The 17,921-nt window shown below is 38.1% G+C and overlaps 1 protein-coding gene across 1 annotated transcript in view; it reads left to right on the top strand.

Annotated features, from left to right (window-relative positions):
- Positions 1 to 1,637: 1,637 nt before the first annotated feature.
- The window catches only part of BMT2 (base methyltransferase of 25S rRNA 2 homolog), a 95,134-nt gene continuing 78,850 nt past the window's right edge, over positions 1,638 to 17,921 (top strand). The window contains exon 1 of the mRNA XM_021699300.2: positions 1,638 to 1,925. Within this exon, the coding sequence (XP_021554975.1) occupies positions 1,766 to 1,925 (160 nt within the window). The 5' untranslated portion in view covers positions 1,638 to 1,765. The remainder of the gene's footprint in view (positions 1,926 to 17,921) is intronic.

Below are 17,921 nucleotides of genomic sequence, written 5' to 3'. Positions count from 1 at the left end.
AAATATATATGGAAAGAGCCAGAACAACTGTGTCATTAAAGCTTCTCTTTCTTCTCTAATGAAAAGCTCCCAAATAAGACCACCATAGCCTCAATTTATTACACATGTGTGTGTAACTTCATTATAATTAGTTCTTTTGAAGTTTATCTGTATTTGATCTGCCTCTACACTGTGCAGGTAGGAATACATCTTCCATCTTTATATTCCACCAGTCTTTTTTTTTTTTTTTAAGATTTTATTTATTTATTTGACAGAGAGAGAGATAGCGAGAGCAGGAACACAAGCAGGGGGAGTGGGAGAGCGAGAAGCAGGCTTCCTGCCGAGCAGGGAGCCCGATGTGGGACTCGATCCCAGGACCCTGGGATCATGACCTGAGCCGAAGGCAGACGCTTAAGGACTGAGCCACCCAGGCGCCCTATATTCCACCAGTCTTCTCCCTTCATTTCCCCCCTCCTGTTCTTCCTATGTTCTAGAGAGTGTGTACGGTGCTTTGCTCTTTAGAGTCTTCATTATTGAGAAGGTGGCATATAAAAGTTACATAACGCAAGCTTTATTTATATTCGTAAAATCATTGGTTAAAAAGTTTTTGCAACATTTTACAAACATCATCACGTAACCAACAATTGCAGTTCGGGGGTACTCTACAACCTAACACAATCCTTTAAGAGCTCTCAGCCTTTTGTTGAGCAGCCTCAACACCACTTCAAGAACTAATACAGTCTACATCTCTCCGGGGAGCAGGGACGGATATCAACAACCACACTCCCCGGGAATTTCCAAAGAGAAGGGCGAGGACGGGTGCAGGAGATGGTACAGGTTGCCAAACCCACTTAGGTACACTTCACATAGACTAACCCACCAAATTAAAGGACAGGTGGACACTCAAGCCAATTTTTAAAAGCACTCAGTTCTGATGCAAATTTAATCAGGGCACGCTCCCTGTGACACCCGGGCCACCACAAAAGTTCTTGAGGGCATGTGTTGAGGGTTCTCCATTTTTCCTTTTCTCTCCACTATCATCTTCGACTGCTTTTCTTGGCCTTCTCCGTTTCCCATTTCCTATGTCCTTCACCCAGCTCTGGCACTGAAGACATAACCACTGCCGGCCCGTGAATTAAGTCACCACTTGGTAGTCAGACCTCTCCTCGCGCCAATGAAAGCATCTCTGCTTGAGTCCCTTGAAATGTAAAATTCCTGTGCGTCGAGTCATCTCAAAAGCGCTTCCCCGCGCTATGCAGCTAAAGAGAACCTATAAGTGACAAAGTACAGCAGGGGTTCAGGTAGAGGCCTCAGGGGATGGAATGGCTGGAAGGCGTGAACAGGATGAGCAGTAGAACCGAGCCCCAACGAAGCAAACTCAGACGCGCAAGCGCGTGATTCACAGCGCCGGCGCACAGAATCTGGCGAAGGGTGGGGAACAGAAAGGAGCTTTTGGGCCCAGCGCTCCCAATGCCTCAGCGCCCCTTAGCCCGCAAGCCCCGCCTCCTCCAGCTGCTCGCGGTCCCAAACAACCGGGTGCGCCGCCGGCGCTCTCCGTCCATTGGCCCTTAGCCTTTTCCGTTTCCGCCCAGCCCTCCACAGTCCACCAATCAGCTTGAGTGTTTGGGTAAGGGGCCACCTCCGAGGCCGACGCTTCGGCTCTTCTGCCTCCCCCGGCTGCTGCCTCCGCTGCTGCCTCCTCCTTCCCCACCTCCTCCGTCAGGCAGGCGTCTGCGGGGGCCCGAGGGGCGGCGGCGGCGGCGGCGGCGGCAGCGGCGGCAGCGATATGGAGCCGGAGGCCGGCGGCCGAAGCAGTGCTCGCAGGCACGGGGCTGGGCCCCCGAGCACTCCGCCGCCTCGGGAGCAGGAGCGGAAGCTGGAGCAGGAGAAGCTCTCCGGGGTGGTGAAGAGCGTCCACCGGCGGCTCCGCAAGAAGTACCGGGAAGGTAAACAGCGAGCTTGAGCGAGGGGGGAGGGGAGGCTTCATCGCCCCCAGCCCCTTGTCACCTCTCCCCTCCCCCAAGGGGCCACCATTACAACCTGAAGGAGCTGCACGTCAGCCCCTGCCAGTGCCGCTCTCCCAGGCCCGGACGCCCCCTTCTTGGTCGAGTCCTCAGTCGGCGTCAGGCGCGCTCTCCCGCCCCCTTTTCTTCGAGGGCCCTTCAGGAGAGTTCCAGGGCTGTGGAGGAACTGAGTCCCCACCCCTTCCAATCCCCTGTCCCCAGTCGGGGTGCTGAGATTGTTGTCACTACACACACAAACAAACGCACCCTCCCAGAAGAGGCGGAGGTCGCTTGTCGCGAGAGAGGTGAAGGTAGAACACGAAGGCAGGTAAAAGCCATTTGTGAAAGATTAAAAGAAGCCTGAGTTGCCACTCTCTCCCTTGCGCTTGACCAGGGTGTTTGATTTGCTGCCCCGACAGACCCCTTGCCTGTGGGTTTAGCCAGGCAGTGCTGGAGCTTCCTCGCATTGGTTTCCAGGGCTGCGAAGTCAGCAGGCCTTCTAGCTGACTGGACTTCACCTTGTTAAAGGGGGGAGGGGCGCCATCCATACCCCCCACCCGCCATTCTTCAAAACCTTGATCTTACTGTTTATTTCGGTGGGGAAGGAAAAGATCTGGGGCAGGTTCTCAAAATACTGTTTAGCTTTGAATAGTCTGTGTAACCACCAAGCCTCCTAAGGACACAGATGCCAGTGAAGCTGGCCATCGCTGGGAACCTGTCCTATGGAAGATCTTAAGCAAAGGAAGAAGCCTTTAGTAGCTTTTGCTTCGCCTGAGGAGCGTTTATAGTTGGGGTCTACAGTTATCCTTGGTGTTTTTAAATATAGGCTTCTTTACAGAGCTATTTTATAGGTCACTTGACATTGAAAATTCCCAGTTTTTTCACACACTCAGGAGAAATTTCTTGAGTATCAAAATGAGGGATAACCTTCTACTTGTTCTCACTTCAGCTTAATTGCAAACTGAAAAGTCGGCAGTCTTCTAGTGTTAGTCTTATAGTGAGTTAAATTTAGGATTAGAAGCAAAATTTGTTACAGTGACATGTAATATCATGTTACTTTTGATTTACAAACACTTTTCAGTTACTGTAGAAGATTAAAAAGAAGTATCTTTTGTTCCTTTGAATGTAGTTGATGTGTTTCATTTTTCAAACTTTAAATTCAAAGTTTTCCTCCCTTGGCAACTCAAGCCTAGCTTTTTAAATAGCTGTTTAAATAGTCATCCTCAAAGATGGCCTATAGTTACTGTTTAATAGGTAACAATAGAAAGAGACTTATCAGGCATAGTTAGGATGTTGACATTTGTTTTTTAAAAGAACGATTTAACCCCCAACCCACAATTTATTCAATAAAATGAGTAGTTGTTATGGCAACCATTGCATCATTCTTGATATTCAGAGAATGCACTTACATAATGGCATTCACTGTAGATTGGAGAAATCCACTGGAGAAATGAAATAAATGGACACAATTTCCTTTAATTTATCATGCTATTTTGTAAAACTCTAAGCAAGTACATCTTTTTAAAGAAAAAGCTGACTAGCATATAATGGTTTCCATTTTTACCTTTTTATAATAATATTATTAATTTATTCATAAATGAAGAGGTTCCACTTAAATCAACACACTACTGATGTGTCATCATGTCTTCAAGTGCTGTTTTTACTTGATTAGTTCTCACATGTTGAAACATGTCTTTAAACTTGAATATTAACCAAGGGAACCTTTGTTTATAATGAGAATTGGTAGTTGGAAGTTACTAGAGCTAGAATAGATACATGTGGTTCATAAATGAATGATCTAGTGTGCTTCTGGGCAGGTAAAGTCCTGGCAGTCTGTAAACATTTGAGTGAGACTGTTCGTTAGGTATTTTAATGCCCTGAATTCCATCAATGATCTAGATTTCTCTAGGCTTTATTTCAGTGATACACAAAGCCCCATCAGTGAACTAGCAAAGTAAAAGATCCTAAAGAGCATGCCCTTCCTACTTTTATTTCTGACTTGTAGGTCAAATCTTAGTTGTGATTGGGCAGAAATCTGTGAAAAGGTGAAAAGGCCATCTATGGAAAAGTCTAATTATGCACATAATCCCAAGAAAGTAATTTTTAGTGTTTTCCTCTGAGGTTTTAGTATTGTTATAATACTGGTGGTCCACAGTCTGCAAACATATAAGTTCATTTGCAAGTCACCTGTGGTCATAAAATAATGATATAAATGGAGCTTAGGTGCTAGGTCAGGTTATACAGGCCTATTTAAACAGTAACTGTAAGACCATCAACGATATAAACTATACACCTTTTAACAGTATTCCTATCAGAAAATGCAGTGAAAATTCCAGCTTAGAATATTAGAATGTTAGACTAGAAGGAGCCTTAGCATTTATCATTGATTCCCAAATATGACTGATCAGTAGACTCATCTGGGTGCCATTTAGAAAATTCCTGTCTCTACCTTAGGTATATAGTTTCAGAATCCTTGTCACTGGGGCCTGGAAATTTGCCAGCCAGTTTTTGAAATGGAGATTTAAACTAGCTCGTTCCTTTTACACGTGAGTGTGCCAAATCCCCAAAATACTGAAACAACTTGATTAAAGTTTGGATAGTTCATCATTAGCACTGTACATATTTTATGGGCATAATGGTTTTTCTTCCCAATTGCACACCTAATGGTGACTCCACATGTTGGTGGAATAGGAGGGAAAATGGGAAGCAGAAGTTTGTGTTGGGTATAAAGATGTGAATTGTTGAGAATGGGGTAATCCATGGAATAGGTATGATTAGTTGAGTTGGGACTATATGAGGTACGGGTTTTTGTGTGAGAAATGGCAGGAAAGGAAATAAATTAGGGTAGAATGAAGAATGTTCACTGGATAATAAGGACAGGAGTGAGCACTGGATAATGAGTACAGAGTTAGATAATGTAGTTTTCCCTTCCCTTATATCTGGTACTGAAATTGAAAATGAAGCAGGAATAACAATGAAAATAAGATTTTCCTGCTGTGGTAGGAAAAGATTTCTCTCCATCCTTCCCAGTCCATTTGTCCAACTGATGCTTGTTGATGGGGATGAGCAGGTTTGGGGTTGGGAGGGGTAGTGGATAGAATGGTAAAGACGAGCAGGTGGATTTAGTGCACTCCTTCTTTTACCACTTTTTTCCCTCTCTACTCTATTTACTACCTGTTCTCTGTCACCACTTAAAGATCCTTTGCCAATTTGTATAAAGTGAGAATTGGAGATAATGGTCAGTGTTGTAGGCAGTGCTGATTTGTCTTTAGTTACCAAGAGGAAATGGTAGAGAAATGTCTAGCAGTGGTGAGAAGAGGTGTTTGTAGTGTCAGCCATTTATAGCTAAGGGACAGTCTTTTAGATTGAGTTTATATAAATGGAAATATGCTTGCAGATACAGGTGTTTTCTGTCTTTGCTATACAGAATTTTAAAAATAACACCACAAAAAGCTGTCAACAACTCATGATACATTTAAAATGTTTCTGGCCTCGCATCCAAGTACTAACCAGGATGGGAGGCCAGAAACATTTTAAATGTATCATGAGTTGTAGACAGCTTTTTAATGAGAAACAGCTAGTTTTGCTTTCCAAACAGGGACTTCATTGTTTAATCCAATCTGCCTGATGAGTACGTATCTAATTGAAAACTGAAGTAGAGCCATGTGTATTTTAAGTGTCTTTGTATGTTTTTTTCCATAATCCTAGTCACATAATCCTGTTCTTATAATGATGATTATTATGCTTGGCATCTCTTTTTCCAGACTTAAAGTTTTCAATGATGTAAAAATTCTGAGAAAATGTAAAGGCTACAGTTGTTAGAAATAAAAGTGTGATTTCCATTCCATTTAGTTTTGATTTTTTAACCCATCTGTGGATGTCTTTAGTAAATTTCATCAGTTTATTCACTCTGAATTTATTCTCTATGCCAAAACAAGTTAAAACAGTTCATCACACAAACCCATGCAGCTTATAAATCAATCAGAGAAAAGTAAAAATGCATAATAACCTGTTAACAGTGATATTCTCAAGGTCATGGGATTATGGGTGATCTTTATTGTAGTTTCCTATATTAAAATCAATGTTAGTAATAGCAATGATGATATTATAAAAGCAGTTAAGACAGATTACTGATACTGAAGCACAAAAGGAGAACACAGGCTATGTTGGTTCTGTAGACTAATTATGTTTCAAATATAAACAGTTGTGAGCAGCATATTAAGAAGCAACTACTAAATAGTCTAGTTGAGATGTTTAATTCTTATTGATTATTCAAATTCTTCATAGTTTGAGACAAAGGGTGAGCTAGAATAACAGTTTTGGATAGGCTGAAAAATACGTTTGTGATTGTTATTCTTTAGCAAACACCTCAAACAAGAGAATTGGCAGGGAGGGAAAATGTTGAATTAGAAATAATTTAAACTAACACCAGAAGGTCTAAAAATGAAAGAATGAATGTAATGTTCATGTTTTTCCTGAAACAAAGTTTTGAAATTGTTTTTAAAATTAGGATAACAGACTTTGTAATTGAAATTTCCCAACTTTTTTTTCCTTCTGTGGCCTTCGACACTACTTCAAAATACTAACCAACTCCATGACCCCAAGAAACTTAGAACAGGTTTTCTTTTTTTTACGTTTTTTAAAGTGAGGTTTTATTCTGTTTTCTTTACTTTTTTTTTTTTTTAGTCACGCTCATTCTGATATAGAATCAGAAAGTGTTGCTTTGTGATAGCATCTTTATTTAGTCAGCAGAATAAGTAAGGTGAAGACTGTCCACAGAAGGGCTTTGTTAACTTTGCACAAGGAGAGTTGGAACTGCCGTTCTAGCAGAGAGAAAAAAATGAAAGGTTTAATAATTAGTAACACTAAAAGAGAACATTGATAAACAGTCATTTCAGTGAGAGGCACATGGTATATTAGCTATTTGATTTTGTTATTTTTAGTCATCTTTGTAGGGTTTGTATTTTTTTTACATTTCAAAAGGTACAGTAAAAATTAAGTAGATCCTCTTGATTGACGTAGATCCTTTTGATTGTTTTGTAGGGGGAAAAAACAATAAATGCAGTAGATCTTAGCCTTGGTTCCACATCAGTATCATCTGTGGAACTTTGTGGAACATAGGCATATGTATTTAAAAGCTCCATAGGTTATATAATGGACAGAGGAGTTAAGGAACACTGAGCTAAAAAGTACTATAGAATAGGAAGGAACCTAGAAGAAAAGAGATCACCTACGAGACTCTTACTCTGATCTCACTTAGAGTTAATGATAGCATCAGTAACAACAGTGATCATGAAAATAGAGAAAGATATACCAAAGACTTTTTGAAGGTCAGAGTGAGTAGTTTCAGTAAAAGTAAAGGGGAAGAGTCAGAGATGATGTCCAGCTTTGTTGTCTGGGAAGATGTAAGTACCCATTTTCATCCATTTTGGAAATGTGTGTGTGTTGGGATGGGACCAGGGAGAACAGAGTACACAGGTTGATTTGTTATAGGGATGGTGTAATTGTTTAGTTTGGAATATATCCTTTGGAAGTGTAGGATTGGAAGCCCTGTCTGTGGAAGTTTGAGGCCAGATGAACTGCCCCACGGAGTGATGATAATGTATAATTGAGTACAGATCCTTGGAAGACACCAGTAGTGTCCAATTTTACATTAGTGCCCCTCTTTCTGTCTTATGTTTCCATACCACAGTTGTGCTTGCCTTTATTGTATTTATCCTTTACCAGTTCATTTACCTGTGTTTCCCACTAAATTTAGTTCCTGGGGTAGGACTCTGCCTTTTGTTTTTATATCCCTAGTATGTAGCATCATGCCTTATAAATTTAAGACACACACAAAAAGAAAGAAGTTAATATAGATATTTCCAGGTGGTAGAGTTTAATTTTTTTATATTCATTTGTATTTATAAATTGTAAATTTTGGGTACAATTTTTTTGTAAAGAATTTATGGTCATGGCTTCTTATATTGAATAGTTAGATTAATTTTACTCTTTTAAAAATGGTTGAAATTATCAATATAAACATCATACTGTTTCTCTATAAGTAAAACAGTAAATAGTGGAGAATATAGATACTGTAAAGTGCCTTGTCCTTAACATTTGGTACATGTTTCTTGAATCAACTTGCCTTAATTTACTGTATACTGTGAATTTCTCTTCTTTCTTATCTGCTACTCCTCTTTCCCTGCCCATTGGTTCCTATATACCAGTGTTAACCAAAGATTTAAAAAAAAAAAAAAAGTTTTGTCCAAACAGAAAAATGGGAACTAACAAGGATATTGTATTGTATGTCTGTGTGTGTGTTAGAAGATGGTAATAATTTTGTGTATGAATGTATATTTACTTACATATTGTAACTTCAGAGATAAAAATTTTACAATCCTAATATCAATCTCCTAAATTCTGGGAGTGAAATTTGTATTAGTTGCAAAATGAAAACATCTGAGAACCACTGATATAAACTATATTAATTTATTGTGCTCTAAGTGTAGGTATGTTGATGCCCATTGCAAGGGTTATTTTAGAATAGATGGCTAATCACCATTCCTTTAGAGGGGCATCTGAATATCCCCTTTCCTCATTTATAAAGAAATTTCTCTACTTAATATAGAAATTCCTAGTCCCATTTATACAGAAATTAGTTCTCAGAAGGTTGTTCATAAGTCCTTTGTTTACACTAAGCAAGTGATCTCTGTGGTTGTACACATATCAGTAAAGTTGTTTCATAAGGGAATAACAGATGTTGATGTCGTTGATTCTGACTTTTCTTAATTCTTTCCATCTCAAGTGTAGGAAATATTCAGTTTTACATTTTGAATTATTTTTATCATAAATGTTTATAAAAAGAGAATGCTCCAAACACAAGATAGACTGTGGGCTAAATTGTGTTTGTAGATACAGAGTTTCATCCATGCAGTGTTTTGTTTTTTAATTAAATTTGACTCTTCAGGATGCCCCAAGTCTCACTGATCTGTATATTTCAAGAGGCATTTGAGTTTACTGTCTTACCATAGACCTGTGGTTTTGAGCCATCACTGCACAGTGGCTTCATCTGGGGAACATTAAAATAAATAACCAGTTCCCACTCCTGATCAATTAAATGAAACTTCTGGGTGATTCCAGTTTGCAGCCAGAGTTGAAACCATTGCCAGAAATCTAACAATTAATGCAGTTGCAGAGACTAAATAACTGCATTTGACTGACAAAAGACCATTTGTTTGTGGCAAGTAGAGTCAGTGTACTTTGTTCTGGTGCAAAGCTTTGTTCATATCTGTGAACGTTCATAAATTAAAAACCTGTAAAGAGAGGCAAGATGGTGTGGTGGTTAGAAGTGTGGACTTAGGCAGTTGACTACTAGGTCTGATGTGTACCCTTGAGAAGTTTACTTAATCTCTCTGTACTTCAGTTTCCTTATCTGTAAAGTAAAATATCTGCCTCAATGGGTATATTAGAATTAAATGAGTTAATATTTGTGAAGTACTTAAAACAGTATTTGCAACATAGGAAACATTAAATTTGTTAAATACATGGTTTAAGAAATAATAGAGGTATATCATTAGCTGTACTGCCTGGGTGCTTTTAAGGGCTATAACATTGAAGATTGGCTGGTTCCTGGAATTTCTACCGAGACTGCTCTGTAGTCTCTCTTCTTCAGTATTAGAATGGCTGAACAGGCTTTTTTTTTTTTTTAAACATTTTTTAAAAAGTTTTTTTTTTTTTTTTTAAAGATTTTAGTTATTTATTTGACAGAGAGAGACACAGCGAGAGAGGGAACACAAGCAGGGGGAGTGGGAGAGGGAGAAGCAGGCTTCCCGCAGGGCAGGGAGCCCAATGTGGAGCTCGATCCCAGGACCCTGGGATCATGACCTGAGCCGAAGGCAGACGCATAATGACTGAGCCACCCAGGCGCCCCTTTTAAAAAGATTTTATTTATTTATTTGACAGAGAGAGAGCACAAGTAGGCAGAAAGGCAGGCAGAGGGAGAGGGAGAAACAGGCTCTCCGCTGAGCAGGGAGCCCGATGCGGGGCTCGATCCCAGGACCCTGGGATCATGACCTGAGCCGAAGGCATCCACTTAATCGACTGAGCCACCCAGGCGCCCTGTAACAGGTTTTTTTTGCCCCCCCCTTTCTTATATTTCTGTTTTTATAAGAAAGGTCTGACCTTCTTAGTACATTACAATATTGGGGTTTTTCCCTCATCAGAGAAATGACTAGTCATGGCATGTTGGGTATAAGATGCCGGTTTTCAGGTGTTCTTGTGTTTGAATCTGAGGAGCTGCTTCTACACCACACACCTTGGATGTTTTTTCCCCTTTAGGTGTGTCCACTATATCAGGTGCTCAGGAATTCTGAGAAGCCTGGTTTAACTGTATTGGTGAGACACTGGTCCTGAACACTTTAATGCCATAGAATGGCTGTTGAACTTGTTTCCACTTGGTCATGAGTTTGTCTGCTTACCTCATATTAGAGGAAATGATCTTTAAAGGTTCTTGAAATGTGAATTTGGTAATCTGGTCATCTGTAGGTAATATATCTTACTGCCCATATTTAATAATATACCTAAGTAAAAATTAAATAAATTTTTAGTTCTGAATTTCTACAAGTTCAAGATTTGTTTGTGATCGGTTTTTGTTCTTTTTAGAGAAGATGATGACCCTCAAATTTCATGAAATACAATTTTTTTTAATTTTGTAACTTTTACTTTGCTTATGGCACTTAATATTTTTAAATGAAATTTATTGAGGTACTATTTATGTACAGTAAAGTGAACCTATTTAAAGTATGTAATTCAGTGGTTTTCTAAAAAAAATTTATTATGTTACATTAATCACCATATTACATCATTAGTTTTTGATGTAGTGTTCCATGATTCATTGTTTGTGTATAACACCCAGTGCTCCATTCAATACGTGCCCTCTTTAATACCCATCACTAGGCTAACCCATACCCCCACCCCCTCCCCTCTAGAACCCTTAGTTTGTTTCTCAGAGTCCACAGTCTCTCATGATTCGTCTCCCCCTCCGATTCCCCCCCTTTATTTTTCCGTTCCTACTATCTTTTTTTTTTTTTTTTAACATATAATGTATTATTTGTCTCAGAGGTACAGGTCTGTGATTCATCAGTCTTACACAATTCACAACACTCACCATAGCACATACCCTCCCCAATGTCTTTCACCCAGTCACCCCATCCCTCCCACCCCCCTCCACTCCAGCAACCCTCAGTTTGTTTCCTGAGATTAAGAATTCCTCATAGCAGTGAGATCATATGATACATGTCTTTCTCTGACTTATTTCGCTTAGCACAGTACCCTCTAGTTACATCCACGTCACTGCAAATGGCAAGATTTCGGGGGTTTTTTTGATGGCTGCATAATATTCCATTGTACATATATACCACGTCTTCTTTATCCATTCATCTGTTGATGGACATCTTAGCTCTTTCCATAGTTTGGCTGTTGTGGACATTGCTGCTATAAACATTGGGGTGCACATACCCCTTCTGATCACTACATTTGTATCTATGGGGTAAATACCCAGTAGTGCAATTGCTGGATGATAGGGTAGCTCTACTTTCAACTTTTTGAGGAACCTCCATACTGTTTTCCAGAGTGGCTGCACCAGCTTGCATTCTTACCAACAGTGTAGAAGGGTTCCCCTTTCTCCGCATCCCCGCCAATATCTGTCATTTCCTGACTTGTTAATTTTAGCCATTCTGACTGGTGTGAGGTGGTATCTCATTGAGGTTTTGATTTGGATTTCCCTGATGCCGAGTGATGTTGAGCACTTTTTCATGTGTCTGTTGGCCATTTGGATGTCTTCTTTGGAAAAATGTCTGTTCATGTCTTCTGCCCATTTCTTGATTGGATTATTTGTTCTTTGGGTGTTGAGTTTAAGAAGTTCTTTATAGATTTTGGATACTAGCCCTTTATCTGATATGTCATTTGCAAATATCTTCTCCCATTCTGTCGGTTGTCTTTTGGTTTTGTTGACTGTTTCCTTTACTGTGCAAAAGCTTTTTATCTTGATGAAGTCCCAATAGTTCATTTTTGCCCTTGCTTCCCTTGCCTTTGGCGATGTTTCTAGGAAGAAGTTGCTGCAGCTGAGGTCGAAGAGGTTACTGCCTGTGTTCTCCTCTAGGATGTTGATGGACTCCTGTCTCACACTGAGGTCTTTCAACCATTTTGAGTCTATTTTGTGTGTGGTGTAAGGTGTGGTGGTCCAGTTTCATTTTTCTGCATGTGGCTATCCAATTTTCCCAACACCATTTGTTGAAGAGACTGTCTTTTTTCCATTGGACATTCTTTCCTGCTTTGTCGAAGATTAGTTGACCATAGAGTTGAGGGTCCATTTCTGGGCTCTCTATTCTGTTCCATTGATCCATGTGTCTGTTTTTTTGCCAGTACCATACTGTCTTGATGATGACAGCTTTGTAATAGAGCTTGAAGTCCGGAATTGTGATGCCGCCAGCTTTGCTTTTCTTTTTCAACATTCCTCTGGCTATTCGGGGTCTTTTCTGGTTCCATACAAATTTTAGGACTGTTTGTTCCATTTCTTTGAAAAAAGTTGATGGTATTTTGATAGGGATTGGTTTTGACAGATGTATACACCTATGAAGCATTACTACACTAAAAATACAGAACATTTCTTTTGTTTCCCAAATTTCCTCATGTTCCTTTGTAGTCACGCCTCTCTCACTCTGTACTCCATGTCCACCGATCCCTTCTCACTATAAATTTGTCTTTTTTAGAGTTTCGTGAATATGGAATCATGTGATTTCTTTTGTACTGTATACCATGTAAGAACCACAACAGTGCAGTGTTGATCTTTGATATCATGACTCAACAAGGGTAAACCACTAAGAATAATGACATGCTATTCTTATCTAAAATTAGCTCAGGGCGCCTGGGTGGCTCAGTTGGTTAAGCAACTGCCTTCGGCTCAGGTCATGATCCTGGAGTCCCGGGATCGAGTCCCGCATCAGGCTCCCTGCTCGGCAGGGAGTCTTCTTCTCCCTCTGACCCTCCTCCCTCTCATGCTCTCTGTCTCTCATTCTCTCTGTCTCAAATAAATAAATAAAATCTTTAAAAAATAAAAAATAAAAAAATAAAATTAGCCTCAGATTTACACTTAACAAAATTTCTTATCTTCTGTGCTTTATATTTTTAAAGTGGAACTTGTATAAATTTAGGAGTGAAAATTAGGAGTTATTGAGAAAATAATATTATTTCTAACATACTTATAAACATCAGATGGTCCTGGCATGTAAAAATGCATGTACTTTAGCACCATATATCTTTTTTTCCCCCATAAAAATAGCTCATCTATTTAAATAGTGTTTTTGCCAATAATTTCTCCTTAAGCTTATAGCTTTTCCTACAAGATATATGTACTGTTGGGTTTTTTTCTATTTCAGTAGAAAATGCCATTTGAATTTTGTTTTTTCACATTTTTATTTAGATGTATGTACTGTTACCAAAGAACTTAATGGATACAACTGCATTTCCAGCTGCAAGTTTTTCTTTAGACAGTAACATAAAGTAAAAAATATATAAATCAGCATAAAACAGTGAAGTTTCCAGAAAATTGATTTTGAATCTACTCTTTTTCTAAGCCTCTTGTAACTCATATTTTGAGAACACTATTTTGAAGTATTCAAATTTTGCTTTTTCATCACTATTGTCCATTGACAGTTGTCAACTATAGTTTGAATTTTACTCTAGCACCGAATTTATTTTATAATTTTGGTGTTTTGTGTATTTTTTCAATATGGCAAAAATGTAAAACATTTTTCCCCCATTAATGGGGACCATCACTAACACCTATAGCTTATACAAGTTATAAATCAAAATAGTCTTTGCCTTTCAATTTATACTTTCTAATGGGAAAATTACCATCTTACGGTTTTAATAGACAATATACATAAACAAGTGACAAAGTACCGTAAGGATTGCAGATACATACAGGAAGGAATTTTAAGATGATCAGGTAAGAAGCAGATAAACCTTTTTGAATATGTAAATTCAGTTATTGTTTGAAGGAAAGAAATTTGCTTATAACAAATGGCAGGAGAGAGGTTAATTCAAAAAGGAAGAATAGTATCAACTTTTAAATAGAGGATTCCATTGGTTCACTTGAGTTTGGACCTGTTCTTGAGGTTATTTAGAAGAGCAAAAATGAGTAACTCCTTAACTCCATTGTACTTGGTTCTTAAAAGACAGTTGCACTCAAAGTAATAATATCTTAAACTAATCACAAAATTATTAAAAATGGAACTTTTTTTCTTACATCCTCATGACTTATTTATTTTATAACTGGAAGTTTGTATCTTTTGACCCCGTTCACCCATTTCTCCCACACCCCACCCCATATTTCTAGTGACCACCAATCTGCTCTCTGTATCGACGAGCTTGTTTTTTTGTTTTTGTTTTAGATTCCATGGAACTTTGTCTTTTGAATTAATAAATTAATGTGCTATTAATTTTTTCCTAGTTAGTTGGTACTGCCTTTTCATAGGAAGTAGTAGTTCATATTTTTTTCTTTTAGTTGTCACACAAAATGTTTGTGGAGGTGAATTTAATCAATAATTATGATACTGTCTTGAGGGGCGCCTGGGTGGCTCAGTCGGTTAAGCCTCTGCCTTTGGCTCAGGTCAGGATCCCAGGGTCCTGGGATCAAGGCCCGCATCGGGCTCCTTGTACTCTCTCTCTCTCAAATAAATAAATAAAATCTTTACCAAAAAAAAAAGATATTTTCTTGATATTAGGACCAATCTTCAAAATAACTTGGTTCATTGATTTCTGTTATTGAACTTAGTTTGACAACTTGAATTGGCATTAGTTGTGTTTTAAATTATTAGTTTTTTTTAAATTACTGTTTTAAAATTTTAAATATAAGAAGAATATAATAAATAGAAGTCATGTTAACTTAGTTCTAGAATCTTATTAGGCAAATTGATGACTTTATCTTTTAGACTAAGCAGAGGTTTACCTTGATCTTTAAAACTATGTATTTGAACAAATGATTACTGATTTCTTCTCTATGTTTATTATTTTAGTTTGACCATAAAATGTTCACTAATTATTAATTTCAAGTTCAGCTGGAAGGCATATATTTTTAATTGTGCTTTCTAAAAATAATTTTTTGAATTCTCTGTATTTGGACAAAATGAAATGTATGTATTTATTGGAGATTTACCTTTCCCTCCCTTCTTCCTCTTTCTTTCTCTTTCTCTCTTTTTTTTAAAGATCCATTCATACTTTTAGAGGATGTCCGTAAGAAGTGGGCAAGACAATAGATATTAATCGCAGTGATTTTGAGTCATCACAAATGCCAGTATCATTGTAAAATCATATGACTGATTACTAATTCATTGAGAACTCTGAGCTTGAATACTTAAGCATTTCTGGTTCTGTTGACTAGATCTTTGATGCAGACCTCAGGAAGTTCTTAGTTCCTGATTTGCTGTTTGGTAATGAAAAAGTATTATTCTTTTAAATAATTAAATCTTTTAGATGTTGGTTGACCTAATTACTAAATGATAACTAAAAATTCTTAGAATCAAGTTTTAACATATTTTTTGTGTATGCATTTTGACCAAGTTAGCAGAGGGGTTTTCATTATGTATACTGGGCACTTGTCAACCTTAACTGGTTTTGGCTTTTAGAACCCAAATCATAAATTATTTTGAAAATACTTTGCTTGAAGGATAAATACCATTATTTTGAATACTGTAAAAACAAAGAATGGACTATTATGGAAAAAAACTGAATTTGCCCATTCTATTTTTGTTTAATAACTTTATTTAAAAAATAGTAAGCTTTCAAGGGTATTCTAGAACATGGAATTTTTTTATAACTGGAGACTGTGTTTTTTGTTCAACTTTGTAACCACCATTTAACATAGTGTGTTCTTAGCAGACAGGGTTTGATACATTCTTGTTGTATATGATTTAAAAGTTCTGGGTCCAGGAAGCCTTATAGAGGACATAGGGAACATAATCAGGTTCATACCTTATAGCATCCACCACATTTTATGACATATCTTCTTCCCTTTCTTTGATGCCAGTGCTAGCTCATTAACTTTGTTATTCTGGGTAGCATTTGACATAGAGTGTTTTTCCCCCCAGCAAATCCATTGAAAGAATGAAAGATATATACAGTTACATTGTTTAGTCTCTATTATAAGTGTACTACACTTTACTAATCACACATCAGTTTCAGTAACAGCATACCTGGGGAGAGTTGCGAGACTTAAATGTTAGCAAAGACATTAAGTTGGAAGTTTTCTGCAAACAGTTTGAGTTAAATAGGCTTTACCGACAAAATTTGAATCCTTCCTCAAAACCTCAGTGGAGCAGATAGTAAGCTTTAAAACTCTACAAGAAATTGATAGTATGTACACAAAATTTTGTTGAATGTGAAAAACTACAGGTCTTCTTAAAAGCTGAAGGGCAGTAGGTTTCTGTATATATACAGTTATCTTTGTATATATACAGTTGCCTTTGCAACTCTAGTTAATTCTAGAGTAAATTGAATTCCACAGTATACAGTGATGGAGTTGTAGTAGATGTATTTGGTGCCCCACATAACTTACCCTTGGTCTTCAGCTGTGATGGACAAACACTGTGAGCTCAGAGGCACCCAGCCCTAACAAAGTCACACTTTAAATGAGTGCTGCTTTCTTTTCTGCTTTCCACTGTTCTTCAGCACTGCTGGAGCCCGCTAAGGATGTCCCTTACTCAGTGTCTAAGTGCAAACTAGAAGTACAGGTTCTCAACAACTCTCAGTTAATTGGGGATTGTAGCTGATGCATAAAATGTTCCAGCCTCCTGTTTTTTAGGTGCACAATTCCAGAGGCATTCATACGCTTCTCTCGCCCACAGCAGCAAACTCAATAATGCACCTTTGTATTAGCATTTTTTCCTGCCTTGGCTCATTCTCCCCACTCCCTCACTCCTGTTTCCTAGGATTCGCTCCCAAACAAACTACTTATACCCAGGTCTTTGTCTTATGTTGTATCTTCTGTAGAATCTAAGCTAAAATGCCTTACAGAAAGGAAATCTGTTTAAATATGTTAAACATAGCTTTTCCCATACAGCTTTTGTTTGAATGATTCTTATTACCAACAGATGTAGTAATTTTATGTATTTATTTTACATATTATATAGGACAGTGAAACTTAGAAGTTCAAACAAAAGGTCTTTTAGAATTGAAGATACCTATCTTAATAAAAGATAAAGTACCTTTAAAATGATACTATACCTTGGGCGCCTGGGTGGCTCAGTCGGTTAAGCGACTGCCTTCAGCTCAGGTCATGATCCCAGGGTCCTGGGATCGAGTCCCACATCAGGCTCCCTGCTCTGCGGGAAGCCTGCTTCTCCCTCTCCCACTCCCCCTGCTTGTGTTCCCTCTCTCGCTGTGTCTCTCTCTGTCAAATAAATAAATAAAATCTTTAAAAAATAAAAAATAAAATAATAAAATGATACTATACCTTAATGAACCCTTTGATACCAAGTCTGATGAATAGTCAGGAAGAGTGTTAGGAACACATAGGTTTATTAATGTATCATTAATCAAAATATTTTTTTCAAAGACTTTACTTCCTGTAGTTCTATTTAGAGATTTGGTAAATAACTATATCTGAAAGATGTTGCTAAAACTGAGGAGTTTTTCTTTGAGAATTTAGGAAATACATTTGCCTGCTTGTTTTAGTGGATGGTTTTTGCAGTCCACTCTATAACAAATTGAGAGCTCTGTCACTACACAAATATTACTGGTTAATAAAAATATTGTTGTATAAATACATAACCCCCCAAAAGAGAACCCTTCATCCCTTTTGGGTTTACAGTCAGTATTCAGGCCAAGATTGAGACTGTGATATATACTGTGTGTGAGGGCATGTATGTACCTTTATTGCTGTTTCTTAATTTAGTCAGA

The sequence above is a fragment of the Neomonachus schauinslandi genome, chromosome 12, assembly GCF_002201575.2.
Source record: "Neomonachus schauinslandi chromosome 12, ASM220157v2, whole genome shotgun sequence".
NCBI classification, from domain to species: domain Eukaryota; kingdom Metazoa; phylum Chordata; class Mammalia; order Carnivora; family Phocidae; genus Neomonachus; species Neomonachus schauinslandi.
Note: the sequence above shows the minus strand (reverse complement) of the source record. Positions and strands in the feature narration are given on the sequence as shown.